Genomic DNA, 15981 nt, shown 5'->3' with positions numbered 1-15981 from the left:
GCACACTCTGCTGTCCATTACAAATGCAATGCACGTGGACAACTTACTTCACTTTCAGGCCTTCTTTCACCATCCAAAAGTCTGAAAATTTCAGCACACTCCACAGAAATTTTTATATATCCCTCTACTACATCATATAGTTCAGTAGATGATAATGTCTTAGCTGTGGAGATGAAGTTTTCTAAACCTGAAAGAAAATAAGCATTTACATCTGTAATCAAAAGCATGCTTTTCAAATGACAGATATAACCTTTATTCCAGCTTCACAAACTCTGCACATTGCATTATAATTTGCCCAGGTTCATGGGAGAAGTGTCTGATACGGAGTAAGAAAAGAAGTACTTGTGGCACCTTAGAGACTAACCAATTTATTTGAGCATCAGCTTTCGTGAGCTACAGCTCACTTCATCGGATGCATGCTGTGGAAAGTGTAGAAGATCTTTTTATACACATAAAGCATGAAAAAATACCTCCCCCCACCCCACTATCCTGCTGGTAATAGCTTATCCAAAGTGATCACTCTCCTTACAATGTGTATGATAATCAAGTTGGGCCATTTCCAGCACAAATCCAGGTTTTCTCACCACCCCCCCTTCCCCCCCTCCCCCCCACACACAAACCCACTCTCCTGCTGGATTTGTGCTGGAAATGGCCCAACTTGATTATCATACACATTGTAAGGAGAGTGATCACTTTGGATAAGCTATTACCAGCAGGATAGTGGGGTGGGGGGAGGTATTTTTTCATGCTTTATGTGTATAAAAAGATCTTCTACACTTTCCACAGTATGCATCCGATGAAGTGAGCTGTAGCTCACAAAAGCTTATGCTCAAATAAATTGGTTAGTCTCTAAGGTGCCACAAGTATTCCTTTTCTTTTTGTGAATACAGACTAACAGGGCTGTTACTCTGAAACCTGATACGGAGTATGTGACATTCAGTGTGGGAAGAAACTTAGACCAATATCATCTACTTGTTAACGTTTTCTTTCTTGCAGTATATTCACCTGAGTGCTAGGCATATTATTGCCAATCCAAAGATACATCCACTAATATAGAATGGGAAAGTTACAAACGCAGAATGCAAACAACTACACTTCACTGAATAAATCCCCACAAAGGACAGAATTTATCCAAGAATATTTCTACCCTGAACACTGAATTACTTCATATCATTTCAAGCTCATTTAAACATGCAAAAACTGCAAAATAGTTTTAGAGAGTAATAAAGGCCCCCCCTTTTTTCTCTCTCTTTTTTTTTGCATAAAATACAGGAATGCTTGTATACTAAAGAAAATACACATAATGCACCCAATTACATCCAAGACTGCCTAGTGAAAAAATAATATATAGAGAGAAAATGCAAAATCTTTGAGAACAATAACAGCGAGCGATCCACAGTACAAATACAACAATAATTCATGTATCACTGGGGCACCTGCACTAAACAAGCTCCTAGGTGTGGGTCTCAATCCCCCCTCCCCGCAGGGATGAGCCATCATGCATAAAAGCAACATGAATGGGAATAGTAAGGCGCTTGGAGCAGCATGGGGAGCAGGGCAGGGCGCGCGGACACAGTAGCGATGCCCCGGAAATAACGCGGGGCAGGGGGCGAGCGCAGCAGGACCTCAGCACAGAGTGCCAAGGCAGCAGCACGAGGGGGCGATGCCCAGGGACAACTCAAAGAGCAGCCTGGGGGCGCCCCACGCTGGAGCCCAGCCAGTGCCAGTTCAAGGGCGTCGGCGGCGGCAGCACGGGGGGCGGCGACGGGAGCAGGCTCCCCCTGGGGAAGCACGTGCAAGCCCAAGCCCCGCTCCCGCCCCGGCTCACCCTGGATCGCGGTCTCGGGGTCCCGCAGCAGCGATTTGAAGTGGGTGCCCGTGAATTCCCCCTCGGCGCCGCGGGCTCGCTTGGCCTCCGCCGGGCCGGGCGCGGGGCTCTTTCGCTTGGGGGCGCCCATCGCGGCCGCCTCCAGGATGCGCACGGCGGCTACACGCGGCGGGCTGGCCCGGCCTGTGCTCTCCCGGAAGCGGCCCGCGTCCGCTTCCCTGCTCGGTCCTCTGGAAACTGCAGCCCGGCAGCGCCCGGGCCCCGAGCCGCCCAGCGCTGGCTGACGAAGCCCCAGGCTGTCTCCCAGCCCCAGGGGGGCCCGCGCCCCTGCCCTCCCTACACCCCCTTGGACATCCAGCCCCATGCCCCTGCTGCACGCCCAAGCCCCCTCTAGGCCACCCACCTCCCGTCCAAGCACATCTACCTAGGCCCGGGAGGAGGCAGGGAATTAGGCCCCCACTGCAGCGTTAGGTCTTCAGTGCCTAGCCCCCTGACAGGGGGGAGGGATAGCTCAGTGGTTTGAGCATTGGCCTGCTAAACCCAGGGTTGCTGCGCTCAGTCCTTGAGGGGGCCATTTAGAGATGGGGGCAAAAATTGGGGATCGGTCCTGCTTTGAGCAAGGGGGTTGGACTAGATGATCTCCTGAGGTCCCTTCCAGCCCTGATATTCTGTGATTCCAGCAGGAGCCCAACGTGTGCTCGCAGTCAGAGCAGCTCTGGTATGATGTTAAAACACCAGCGGCCTGGCCCTGCCAGGGCTCACCTCCCACCAGGGTAAGCAATTGCAGGAAGTTTTAGAAAACGTTCCCCACAAGCCTCTGACAACACAAGGGAAATTCCCCTAAAGATCCTGCTTTCTGGGTATTGGCTAATCCAACAACAGCAGCAAAAAATCAGTGGAATCCAGTGGGTGTCTGTTTGTTTCATTCCTCTTCAGTGAGACGTGCAGGGCCATCCTTGCAGGAAAGGTTATCGCAAAAATGTGTGTCTGGTATTTCATCAGAGAGACATCTTGTACAGGCTGCTTTAATCTTAATCCCTAAAGGCAGGGTTGATACTGAGTACTGCCTTATTCCTCAAGGAATCCTGCTAATTTCAGTTGGACAACTCAGCAAGAGAAGGGCAGCAGAATTGGGCCCTAAATCAGGGAGATGGAACATCTCTTTCTCTTAAGTACAACCATACCAGGGGGTGGGGGGGCATATTCCATCTGTCATCACTACTTCACTGGCATGTAAATATCTATTTGTTTTAATAACCCTCATCACTGTACTATGTGAGCCTCTAAAGAAACCAGAAGGATGAAGGCACTTCTACTCCTGTTTTCCCCATCCCAATTTATTGTACATAGCTGCATCTTTACTAGTCTCTCTCCCTCCTGGGATTTCCCTCTTTTATACTGTTGTTTCTCTGGGACTCCTCTCCCCCAACCTTTGGTTCTCCATCTTCATTATCCCTCTTCCCTGTGGTCTCCTAAACCAGTAGCTCTTAACCTTCCCAGACTACTGTACTCCTTTAAGGAATCTAATTTGTCTTATGTACCCCAAGTTTCACTCACTTAAAAACTACTTGCTTACAAAGTCAGACATAAAAATACAAAAGTGTCACTGCCTACTGTTACCGAAAAGTTGCTTACTCTTGTTTTTACCATATAATTATATAATACATCAACTGGCATATGAATATTGTACTTCCATTTCAGTAAGTACATTTGCATATAGAGTAGTATAAACAAGTCATTGTCTGTATGAAATTTTAGTTTGTACTAACTTTGCTAGTGCTTTTTGAGTAGCCTGTTGTAAAACTAGGAAAATATCTAGATGAGTTGATGTACCCCCTGGAAGACCTCTGCGTACCCCCAGGGATACGCAGTACTCCTGGTTGAGAACCACTGTAAACTCCACTCTTACTTCCCTTTCCTCCCAAATTCTCTATCCCTTTGGTCTTCTCTCTCCTTGTATTTCCCATATCCCTGGATCTCCAACCCCCTTTCCTATCTTTTGAGGATTCCCCCCACCCTGGAATTCCCCCATCTCAGCGTCCTTCTCCCACCTCCCAGTTAGGTGTCCACCACTGGTGATGCTGCTGCTGTTACTAACATTGCCCCTGCAGCTCAGTTAGATATACTGTTTACTTCCTGTCATGGACTATTGTATATAGTTACTGCTTGGTGTCAGTCAGTCACCACATTCAATCCCAGAGATCAACCATATCAGTACTGCTTGCAGTGATCTCTTTGCATAGTATGCATATCAGTTTGTTAATGTCTGTAACACACTTTCAGATCTTTCTGCATAGAAGCCATTATAAAAATGAAAATGATTACAAATGTAAGATGTTATTCTAATAATAAGTCAGTTATACCAGTTGTGTTCTTAGAGCCTGTCAAACATGGGAAACACCATAATTAGAGTGACTTGATTTCTTTGTTTCCCAGAATTATACTGAAACCAGGGTTTTGTCTTGGTTTCATCAAGAACGGTAGTTCTCATACTTTTGTGCTGGTGATCCCTTTCACTTAGCAAGCCTCTGAGTGTGACCCCCCTTATAAATTAAAAACACTTTTTAATATATTTAACAACATTATAAATGTTGGATGTAAAGTGGGGTTTGGGGTGGAGGCTAACAGCTCACGACCCCTCCCCCCATGTAATAAACTCATGACCCCCAAGGGGTCCCAACCCCCAGTTTGATAACCCCTGGTCAAGAATATGGGACTACAGGTTATGCCAGCATGAATCAGAGCAGTCTGAAGGAATGTGAGTCTGGAATAATAATTTGGCAAGATAAATGTAGAATACTTACATTTCTCTTCTTTACAGGATAAATAAGTTAAACAACATTAGCAGCACAAATTAGATTCTTCCAAACATTGATTTCCCCCCAGGGTTATACACTATACAAGAGTATATGGTAGCATGCTGCCCTTGGCAAAAAAAAAAAAAGACTTCTGACTCATAAGTAAGGGCTTCACTTTTGTCTGTAGATAACTTTTGTTCAGGCTCTGTTCATACAACCTGTTCGTATACACACTGCATCCATACATACACCAACTGTTACTTTAAGGCAGAGGTTCTCAACGAGCTCCATTCAGGTGGTCCATGGATAGTTCCCTCTAAGATACGCACCTGGGAGGCCGCACACAAGAGACTGAAGGGCCACCCACTTAATTAGTGGAGCTGTGCAGGTGTGGCTCCACTAATTAAGTGCCTGGACACTGGAGAAGACACACATGTAAGGTGAGGTGGTGGCCTTGAGGGGAATAGAGGGTAGGTGGGAGGGGGCAGTGGGATGAGAAGAAATTTTGGACGTGCAAGGCTGCACTGGCCAGAAAAAGAGGCAACTTTCCCCAGCTCCAGGGCTGCGGCTGCTAGGGAGAGACGGCTCTCCTTCCCAGCCTCGGCTCTCTGGCTGCTGTGGTGGGGGAGAAACCCTCCTCCTTCCCAGTCCCAGCTCAGGGGCTGCCATGGCGGGGGAGAGAGGGCACATCCATCGCATTAGACAGGTAAGACTACTGATATTAAAATATGAGTTGTGTGCTTTTTTTTTTTTTTTTGTAGAACAAAAAAATGCTAATTATTATTAAGGTTTTTTTTATATAGCGCTTTTATCCAAAGCACTTTACAATAGTTAGCTAATGGTACAAACAACATTTGGAAAAATCATTGAGGGGTCTGCTGAGACCCTCAGCAAATTTCAAGTGGTCTGTGGGGAAAAAAAAGTTTGAGAACCCTGCTTTAAGGAATATAAAAGCTACTGAGCAACCTATTAAAATGGATGATCTATTTCTATTCCAATACACCTTCTCTTTCCCCTTACGCTCTACTTTTTTCGAGGGGGTGGAGGGGTGCAAGGGCAGCACCTGAAATTTCCAGTGCTGGGTTATCACCCAAAGATTATTTTTGAGCTGCTAGGGTTGGGAGCTTGGGAGCTCTGCAGGGGAGAGAACAAAAATGTCAGTGAGTCATCAGCATATGTCCAGGATCAAGAAACATACAAGATCTGATGGCAAAAAATGTACTATTGTCTGTTATGAAGAAATACAGGTGAGGATACTCCCTTAAAACATTGTTTCAGGACGTCTTCTAGATTCAGATACCGCTTCTGATCATGTTGACTAATATCGTCTCATTGTTTCCTTGTACTCCCCTATCGGTCTGTGTCAATCTGTTATCTATGGTCTTATACTGAGACTGTAAACTCTTTGGGACAGGGATCACTTTTTTGTTCTATATTTGTCCAGCACCAAACGCTATGGGGTGCTGGCCTCTGACTGGGGCTCCTGGACACTACGGTAATAATAATAATAATTGGAATGTTAATTTTTTAAAATAATCCACATCCAGTCAGAAAACAAAGAAACATTTTTATAGCACGTGTCCTAGGCATTTTATAAAAGCAGAGACTGGCAGAACTACACAGTTCCCAGAATATAACACTGCAAGGCCATAAGTGCTCATTGCTTAAAAATAGCCACCGTATCACATTAAAAACTTGGGCTATTGCACCCAACTTTAGAAACCTGTGCTAAAAGGTATGATTTTATAATCCTGAAAAGTCTGTGAAGGACTACTTGGTTCATTCATACTGTGAATCAATTAGGAATACCCCTTTCAACGTTCCTTCTTCTATAGTTAATCTAAAAAATGGGTTATGTGTGCTTGGTAGAAATGCTCTGATAAACTTTATTATTAAAGTATTAAGAATTTTAACATGTGTAAAGAACACATTGTCATATACACAATACATGCCCTTATAGTTCCCTCCACAGTACATCAGCAGGACTAAAATACAATTAAAAGCAATGGATTACTCCAAGAAATACATCTAGGAGGGCCTTTTGCCATTTTGGCACAAATTTTAATCTCTTTAATGGCAAACCTGTTTCTTTGAAATTTATTAAGGTTGAAAAGGTTAAATTATCATGCCTGCATGGTGTTCAGAACACAAAATTACTTCAAAGGGAGGCTTTGTAAATTCCTACTGTGGCCACAATACATTAGAATGTAGAAATATAGACCATGGACTTATCTATAAATAAGAGTCAACTCACTCTTTGCTTCTCTACTCTGTTTCCCCTCCCCATGCTGACTCGGTTATCCATATATATTTGCTTCAGGAATACCTCAAGCAAAATGACAGTATTTTTATTCCTCTGTTCCAGATAGATCCCAAGCTTGCTCCCACTGAGGTTGATTGAAGTCCCATTGTCTCCAGTGGGTACAGGACTGCAACGGAGATCCTCAATGGGTGTAAATTGCCATAACTCCATTGGCTTCAATAAAACAACATTTTACACAAGTAGAGACTATTTGTTTGATGTGCCAAGTTACACATGACTGTTTGACGTGCCAAGATTTTGACTAAAATAATTGTAACCTTCTTCCAGTGTTCTGGCTTTTGAGTGACGATTAGGAGCCAGATCTTGTAGTGCTGAGGTAGTCAAAACTCCTGTTTAAGGCCCCAACCCTGCAAATACTTAGGCTTGTGGTTAACTCCAGTCATGTCAGTAAATCTCACTCACTTCTAGTGCTTAAAGTTAAGCATATTTTTGTTTGAAGGTTCTGTGGCTTAGTCAGTAGGAGTTATGACTGTCCAAGGACTGCAGGAGTAGGCCCCAAGGGATTATTATAGATACTGGGATGCAGTGTAGGGGGAAAAAATTATCTCTTAATTGAAACAATAAAAAAAATAAGAAAGAGCTTCCTATTTCTTCAGTCTTAAAGAAGGTGGAAATTGTGAGAGTTTGGTTCATGGGATAAGTGACATAATTCATGATAGACTATAACTATGTGGCTTTGGTCTTTTTTTATAAGACATTTGTTCTTAGGTAATTTTTAATTTTCTAGTTCTAGGCATTTATTATTTTTGATCATACCACTTGTAGGGATATATTTCTATTTCTCTTACATTGACACTCCCTCTCAGTTGCTCTCACTTCTTCTGCTGAGAGAGCTATTGCTTTTGCTCTCCCATTTTACAGAAAGATCTGGTTCAATATACTGTCGATATAAAACACAGGGAGCTAAACCAAGGGTGAGATATATAGAAGACGTGATGTTGCATTATGATTGTAGCGAAAACAAAAATTAAGTTACATTTCTGTCCAAAATGGGGGGATTTATATTTAAAAGTAACTAATAAAAATCAAAAGCACTAATATTTTTTTATTTCTGTGCCAGTCGTGTCATCCTTAGACAATCCCATAAAATAAATATTTGGTCACGAAGAGAGCAATGTCAACAGCTACTTAAGTGAAATTTAATTTTAGGATGGAGATATGGGTTAATTTCCATAGAGGACAGCCTGGTAACATTTTGAAAAATGGTTGGTGGGGCAAAATAAGAAGGAACAAGGTGGAATAAGAAAAGAAGAAAAGAGGAGGAAAAAGGAAAGGTTTGGGATGGGAAAAGAAGAGGAAATATGTAGGGTAATAAGAAATTAAAATGTTAGGTCTATGTACTTTAAAAAAAAAAAAAAAGGAACTTTGCAAAACAAGGCTAAAGTGGCATCCTGTGTCTTATGCTTACCTTCATTCTCCATTCAAACTCTACTGTCATAATATTACCAAAAACCCCCGAGTTGCAGCTCTGGAGCTCTTGCGGTCCTCCCTTTCTGTTTGTTTTTATAAAATATTTTGCAGTTTTATTCAGGATTTGAAGCAGCAGAGCAAATATTTACTCAAAGGTATATTGTTCAGTTCTTTAGTAAAACAGCTGGTGCTAATACTCTCTTTTGGGTGGCAACAACCTTAATGCCACCTTAAAGTTTTGTTGTAAGTAAATTGAAAGTATATTTTCAAAAAAATATTTTAACTCAAAAAAGCTTTAGCGGTAAACAATGTGGAAAATAGATAATATTCTTTTAAGGTGTTTTGGATGAGATGAGACACTTTCAACTTTAAGTTAACAATTGTCTTAGGATGGCTCAAACCCCACCTCATTACAGTATCTCCAAGAAAAGCTCACATTACATCACAATTATAAGCCCTCATCACCTCGCCACTAGATCAGTGCACAATTCTACAAAATTTCTGCTACTAAATGTGTGATTTTATAAAATATATTATTCAAAATAGTTTTTAATTCAGCTAATCTTTCCCCGAGTGCCTGAGCAGCTGCTGCAGTCACTGAGAACGGGGGCAAGGCAGATGCTGTTAACTGTAAGAGTTGTTTTCAACCCAGACCTCCTTTTCCTTTGCTGCTCTCTTGTTCCTCTGTCACTGGTTTTCTCCACTCACACCTACACTATCCTCTTTTCCACCACTCCCATCTGTACTTTGGGGTAAGCTCTCCAGCTCCTGTAGCATACTGGGTGAAATTCACCCCCATGAAGAGGCCCTACACAGACATCGGATAAGCCCTATGTTAAAGCTGACATTTTTTAAAGTGCCCACTAATTCTGGATGCCCACATAGTCACCTAGGTGCAGATTTTCAGAGGTACTGAGCACCTACATTTCCAAGAAGAGCTGTAGGTGCTCAGCACTTCTGAGCATCATGCCTGAGATGATTTTAGCCCTGCCCCGCACCCAGTTAGAAGTCATTTCTGAAAACATTGGCTTTGACACAGGGCTTAAGAAGTGCATGGGTCTTGTGTGGGCCCAGGAACTGGGGTAAATTTCACCCTTTGGGAGTGCCAGCCTGTGATTACATTCTTAATGTGTCTCCACTGCTGAGCCAATGCAGCCAAGCTGGGTTTTCTGTTATTGACAAGGATTAGCAGCTGCAGCAATTTAGGTAAACCACCACTTGTTTTAATCTTAAATATAATATAATCAGTCTTTTAGCTGTTTCAAATGGAGCAGCACTTTTCTAAATAGCTAAAGAACTGCATTTTAAAATATGACTTATGGGGGTTTATCTTCCTCACTGTCACACTTGAACCATATCAATATCAAAGCAACCAACCTAGCTGTAGTGTCAGCAGCAGTGGACATGCTAGGATTTCAAGCCAGGACTCAGAATGGTTTGGGAATTGGGCTGCTTGCCCAGAAAACAAAAACTGGGGGGAAGATCAGGACAGGAGAAGAAGATGACAGGGGACCAGCAAACGAAGTGAGCAAACCTGGAAGAGCAGGGAGCAGTATAAGATGAAGCAATTGTAATCACTTGTAATTAATAGAATAAGCCCCTCTGCCCACTGGCATCTTCCGCACAGTAGTTGGGTTACAAAGGAAAAGGAGAAAGGGTAGCTTACACAAATACCAAAATCTCACCCACTTTATTTTAATAGAATAATATTAAATTACCATGAAGCCTTAGCCACTTTGACTTTGTAAACTGATTATCTCCTCAAAATTCATCATTGAACCCTTGCAGTCCAGAGGGAAAGAGCATCAGTGCACGTACAAGCAATGACACAATGAGCACCAACGAGTAGGCAGATTTTCAAATGTGCTGGGTCCCAGCAGCTCCTATTGATGTCCTTCCGAGCTGGTCTGCAAGGCACCTACTTTCCCTGCATTCTGATCCCTCCTGAACTGCTACGGTGGCACAAGAGATGCTTTGACTAATAATAGCTAGAATGAGGAGCAATTGGGGATGATCTACACCATCAATGCTCTGAATTATTGAGATATGGACAATCAAAACTTTGACCTCTCTATCTATGTTTTACCCCTTTCTGTCTTCCTTTTTGTTTTGTTCTTTTAGATTGTAAGCTCTTTGGGACAGTGGTTGTGCCTTTCTTTCTATTTGTATAGTGCCTTGCATGCTGTGGGTGCTATCAGAAAAAAAAAAATCCGATTACAGGAGAGGTGCCAGTGCTGGTGGCAGTATGATGGGAGGGTGGGGAAGTTCCCTACAATGAGGGAGTAAAGATGGGATTTAGAGGGGAACCAAAGAGAAGGTGATTGGTTTAACTAACTGATATGAACGCACACCCTGTTCTGTTTTACTGTTTTCTTACAGAATGGGCATGGTCATTAGAAAGTTATGATTAGCTGGGCAAGAAGCTGACAGTGCAGGGAACTGCTTTAACCACAAAGCGCAGAACTTTTTAGATCAGTGGTTTTCAGTCTTTTTTTTTTTTTTCCATTTGGGGGCCCCTAAAATTTTTTGAATAAAGGTGCAGATCCCTTTGATATCTTAGACATAGTTTGCAGACCCCCCAGGAGTCTGTGAATCACAGGTTGAAAACCACTGTGTTAGATAACTTTGTCTTCTCTGTCACATCAGAGATCATTACTTCTGTGAAGGAGGTGTGGTGGGGGGATGCTAAGATGTTTCCCCTCCTTTTAAAAAAAACCTCTGGGTCAAGATTCACTGAAGTCAATAAGAATTTTTCTTGACTAGAGCATGCAGGATTTGGCCTGTTGTTTTCAAAGTCAAACTATTGCAGACTTGAAGACCTTGTTAGATCCTGCAGTTTTTAGTACTATATGAAAAGTAGAACTTGCAGCATTCAGAAAACAGCCACAGCTGAAATATACAAAAGAGAGTTCTCTGTTACTGGTTACCTTTTTTATTCTTGTTTCCACAGAAATGGAGGATGAATCAGTAAATATGGGACACGTTATTTTAAATAACCACCATATAGTAATTATTTTAAAGCACTTTATTTTAACTGGTCTGACATTCATTGCCATAGAAACCCAACAGACTATGGCAGTCCAGTTGTTAGAACTCTCTTGTAGATTTCATCTGTGTCAGAGTGCAAGAAAACAAAGTGTTTAAAAATGTCCTAAGTGGTGGGGGAAATCTTTTTTTTAATTTTTCATGCTCAGAATTTTCTAAAATAACAGAATTTTACTAAGCATTTCAAAAACCTCACTTTTGCAGCTGAGAATGAGCATGAAAAGATTCAGCTCTAAGAGAATTGTTTTGAGGGGAAGAGTTGTATGTGCCTGAAAATAGGGATTTTAGAACTAAAACATCTCCAGTGCAGTAACTGTAGTGTCATGGTGCTATAAATCTGCCTGGTTGTGAACTTTTTACTAATAGTCTAATATTTACTAACCGACTCAAGATTCTTCTATTATTCCACACTGCTGGCTTATTTTCTAACTGACAACACTAATTTTATTTGAGTTTCCATACAGTAAACTGTGATATGAGTTTCAAATTGGCAGACTGGCAGAGGTTCAGAGAAAATGAATAAAGCATAGCTATGGTTTGGTATGTTTCTTGCCTTGCTATTCTGAGACTTCCAATGGTAACTTCATACAAACAGCAAGTTTTCCACATTTCTGACATTATGAAATTATTTCTGTTCTCCCCAGAGCAAAAGAGAGTAAACTGATTTGAGCAGACAGAGTACCCAGCTCAGAAGATACTAACTTCTGTCCTCAGGAATAAATGGACTCAAGGAATCACTTAGGAGAGCAAAAGATGATGTCATTCCACTTGTATGTGTCTGGATTACAGCATCATGGGTTTGGGAAGTGTGTAAACAAACACATAAGCTGTGTTCTCCCTCTGACTAGTAGATATTGTCAGCTGGCAAAAACTGCTTTCATAGGCAAAGCATTTACCAGAAGTGAAAGGAGAAAATACATTCTGTAAATATTACTTTCTAACTATCTATGTTAGGGTTTTATATTGTCACCAATCAATGTAGGATCTGAACTCCTTCAACATAAAATCAATAGCAATAATGAAGTCCCACTAAAAAGATTAGAGAGAAACTCTAACAAACTATGGCCCTGATTCAGGAAAGAGACTTAAGCACATGCTTAAAAAAGTTAAGCATGTGTTTAAGTCCCATTGACTTCAAGTCCTAAAATGCTTTCTAGAATGGGGATGCTTTCCTGACCTGGGGCTGATATATGTATATGCCTGTCTATCCAGACAGATAGATAGGCAGATAGATTTCCCCCAAACACATCTGGTGGTGATATGCATATGATAACTTGCACAGCTATAACATAGATCTGAAGTTATACATCTTTGACTACCTCACCTTGCCCTCTGCCCACTCATCCATCTTCTCTGAGATTACTTGCAATATTTGAAACCTCTTAGCAGTTTCAAACAGCTGCCATATTTAAAAAGCAACTTTTCAGAGAAGTGTTTCTTTCTCCCCTCATACATGTGGATCTTCTCCCCAAAATTTTGTCTGCCTGAGAGCTAGTGTGCACCAGATTCAATCCTGAACCACTGATAAATTTAAGGTCCTTTTTCTCATAACTTTATAGGCAGGGCTTACATTCTCAAAGTATTTCCTGGAGCCCCCCATGCTTCCCCCCCCCCCCAACATGATATAAAAACTCAAGGTGGGTTGAAAATATTTACTCAAGCTCTGCTCCAGGCACCGCCAGCTGAATTTAAGCCCCGCTTATAGGGCTAGAATATGAGTTTTATCTCAAAGGAAAGGGAAGATTCACAGTTTCCCAATGAGACATACAGCCCAGGAAGGTCCCTACATATTAAACCATAAAAAATGTAAATTGTTAAATATAGAAAAGCTATTTTAGGTTATTTTAGACATTTTAATGTCTCCCTCTGAGTCTTGTACATTGGACTCATGATTGCTGAAGCACCTGGCTTAACAGGCGGAGGGATAAAAAAAAAATGGTACTTAAAACATCAATGTCCACCCATGCCTCGCCTATCTTCTCACTCCCTTCATTGCTAACCGCAGCAGAGCTGAACCAGTGCTATCCACAGTGCAAAATTGTAGGAAAAAATCCCAGTGTAGACAAGGTTGTTGAGTCAGTCAGTCAACTGAAAGAAAGGTAGGGAGTCAGGCAAATTCCAAAACGCACTGGTTCAGTTACAGGTAGTTGCTTCAGAACCAACCAACCACCATTAACGCTTTTCATGCAAGGCTAGCACTAACATATTTTTATCTTTTTTTATCTGAATTCAGTAAAAATTAGTGGAGTGCTCACAACCACAGGCAGGTTACTGCAAAATTTAATTTGCTTTTATCTGCCCAAGACCAGGGAAGCATGAATATTATGTATGTGGTAATCAGCTGGTGTACTCTATATGTGTGTGAGAGAAAGAAAGAAAAATTTCTGTTAGAGATGGGCCTGAGATTAGGATATGTATTCAGAGCCAAATACAAACTCTTACAAAGTTCAAACTGATCAGATATGATGTTCCAGTTTGGCCCACTTCAGAGATATGCCAGAGCTGAGAAATTCAATCTGGATCTGGTCTAAACCCCTGCAAAGATTGAGGTGTGGGATTGGAATATGATCTGCAGCGCTAGTTTGGTCCCATCTCCTATTACATACTCACCAATGTCATCTAACAAATAAGTTGTAGAAAGTGACTGTGCATACTAAGCTACAAACTGTTAAATGCTCATGCTTTCCCACTTTCACATTTATCTCTGAACACAGCTCCAGTGCAGGGAATTGATTGCAGATCCGTCCTTGTATTTCCAATATTGCTTCTATCCTCCTTCATGGTGACAAGCCTTAAAGGGACTGGAGAACTAGTGCCCTAGCTTAACTATTACTTAATTAGTCCCATTAATGTCAAAAGGAGATGCACACAGGCTAAGCCATTTTCAGCAATTCCCTACTGATGGGCTTAAAAGAACTGGAAAGAACATCTGAAGGCAGTATAGAACTGTAAGGGCAGTTTTTGGATCCCTTACTTTCCACTAGTTTTTTTTTATTCCTGCAAAAGAGACTGCAGTCCCCCTAATATGTCCCCAAAGCACATTTAAAACTTTAATGGGACAAAAAGCGTGCGGGAGGGCTCTATCTGCGAAACTGGAAGTTAAATGAAGCAATAAAATATTTGCTAAGAGAAGGATCTCTAAATTAGGAGAGAAATCAGGGAAACAAGATTGTTTTGATACATGTGTTGGTATTGTTTCTTTAAACAGATACACTTCAGCTGACATCCTCACATCCTGAGTTTTGACCCCGGGAGGAAATCTGTAGATTGGTTGGGTTTTCCTCAGAGACCCATAAAACAGGCTGAAAAGCCGCGATCTGCTGGGTTAGACCAACGGACTTGGCGGCTTCTGCTTTGCTAATGATCGTGTCAAAAAGTCTGAAGGAGAGAAGGAAGAAAAGTGTGTCGCCTGCTCCGGTGCCAAGGCGGGCTCGGGGAAGGCGTGACTGACCGCGGGGGAGACACCAGGGGGGCATGTACCCACGCCAGGTAAAGCGTGGGCGGGTGAGGGAAGGGGCTCTCCTGTCAGACGGGCGGGGACGCGGGGCACGGGTGGGTTAGCCGGCCCGCCGCAGCGTGACTAGGAAGCAGCGCTGAGGAAGACGCGATGTGTGTGGACCAGGAGGGAGGTGCCGGGCCCTAGAAATGCCCAGCCGGGGGTGGAGAGAAGGGCGGGGGGGGGCACTTCGGGATTGACTCCCGCAGGCTCTCACGGTAGCCGTGCCTTGGGGAAAGGCTCTTCCCTTCCCCTCACACACACGCAGGCAAAGCGCTGTGCCAGGGACCAGTAATCGCTGGGACTTCCTCTTGGGGGAAACTGCGCGGCGGCGCGGGCTGGGTCGCGGCGGCTCTCGGCTCCCTCCGCCCCGCTGGCGCTGGGGCAGCGCGCTCTGGTCCCGGGAAGGACGGCGGAGCTCGCAGGGGAGGTGGCCGCCGGGGAGGATGCGCTGCCAGCTGGGGGCCGGGTCCATCATGTGACTCTCGCGGGCGGCAGAGACCGACCACCCCCCGCCCGCTCCTCCCCGCACCATGAGTGAACTGGATGCAGGGCAGCATCCAAGCCGGAGACAGGTAGAGCCCGGGCTGCTTCTCAATCTCCTCTACTGCGTGTTCCTGGTGGGGACCAAAGAAATCGAGGCTCTGACAGACTTCTCAGGTAAGGCAGCATGGCCATGCCCAGGGCTGGGAGGAGACAGGGACCCTCAGTAACAGGCGGGCACCTCACTAGCCTGCACTGTGGGGGGAAAGGGGGTAGCGTGCCTGCCCGCCCAACAAGCAGGGTGCGTGGCCAGGATCAGGGGGTGTGCCTAGGAGGGGCTCCTCTATACAGTGCGTGCCCAGCACCGGCTCATCAGCAGGGTGCATGGCCAGGATTAGGGTGCCCAGCTTTCAGCTCAGCGGGATATGTGCACAGGGCTAGGCAGGGTGTGTGCCCAGCGAGGATGTGTGTGTCTAGGAGTAGTTAGGGGAATGTCTGGGAGGGGCTCATGAGTAGAACATATGCCCAGGGGCAGGGTTATGGTGCATCCTGGAGTGGTTCCTCACTAGGGTGCATGCTGGGGATTAGGGTGCATGCT

The 15981-nt window shown here is 43.7% G+C and overlaps 2 protein-coding genes and 1 long non-coding RNA gene across 10 annotated transcripts in view; 2 read left to right on the top strand and 1 right to left on the bottom strand.

The window, feature by feature from the left end:
- Positions 1-2060, bottom strand: part of URB1 (URB1 ribosome biogenesis homolog) — a 70628-nt gene extending 68568 nt beyond the window's left edge. For both annotated transcript variants that reach the window (XR_005226260.2, XM_037905183.2), the window contains exons 1-2: positions 1829-2060; positions 48-187 (exon numbers count right to left, since the gene is read on the bottom strand). Coding sequence is in view for 1 of the 2 variants with exons in the window: in XM_037905183.2 (XP_037761111.1) it covers positions 48-187; positions 1829-1958 (270 nt within the window). In the remaining variant the exon portion in view is untranslated. The remainder of the gene's footprint in view (positions 1-47; positions 188-1828) is intronic.
- Positions 2061-2499: 439 nt separating this feature from the next.
- Positions 2500-8625, top strand: LOC122464088. Its single transcript, XR_006287956.1, has 2 exons — positions 2500-2601; positions 6992-8625. It is a non-coding gene; the product is annotated as an uncharacterized LOC122464088 (long non-coding RNA).
- Positions 8626-14725: 6100 nt separating this feature from the next.
- The window catches only part of EVA1C (eva-1 homolog C), a 62847-nt gene continuing 61591 nt past the window's right edge, over positions 14726-15981 (top strand). For 2 of the 7 annotated variants that reach the window (XM_043538285.1, XM_007070711.4), the window contains exon 1: positions 14989-15560. In XM_043538285.1, the coding sequence (XP_043394220.1) occupies positions 15434-15560 (127 nt within the window). In that variant the 5' untranslated portion in view covers positions 14989-15433. The other 5 variants (XM_043538288.1, XM_043538287.1, XM_043538286.1 and 2 more) reach the window with 5 other exon arrangements.

Source organism: Chelonia mydas, chromosome 1, assembly GCF_015237465.2.
Source record: "Chelonia mydas isolate rCheMyd1 chromosome 1, rCheMyd1.pri.v2, whole genome shotgun sequence".
Classification (NCBI taxonomy): Eukaryota; Metazoa; Chordata; order Testudines; family Cheloniidae; genus Chelonia; species Chelonia mydas.
The sequence above is the reverse complement of the archived record's forward strand: the minus strand, read 5'-3'. Positions and strand labels throughout refer to the sequence as shown.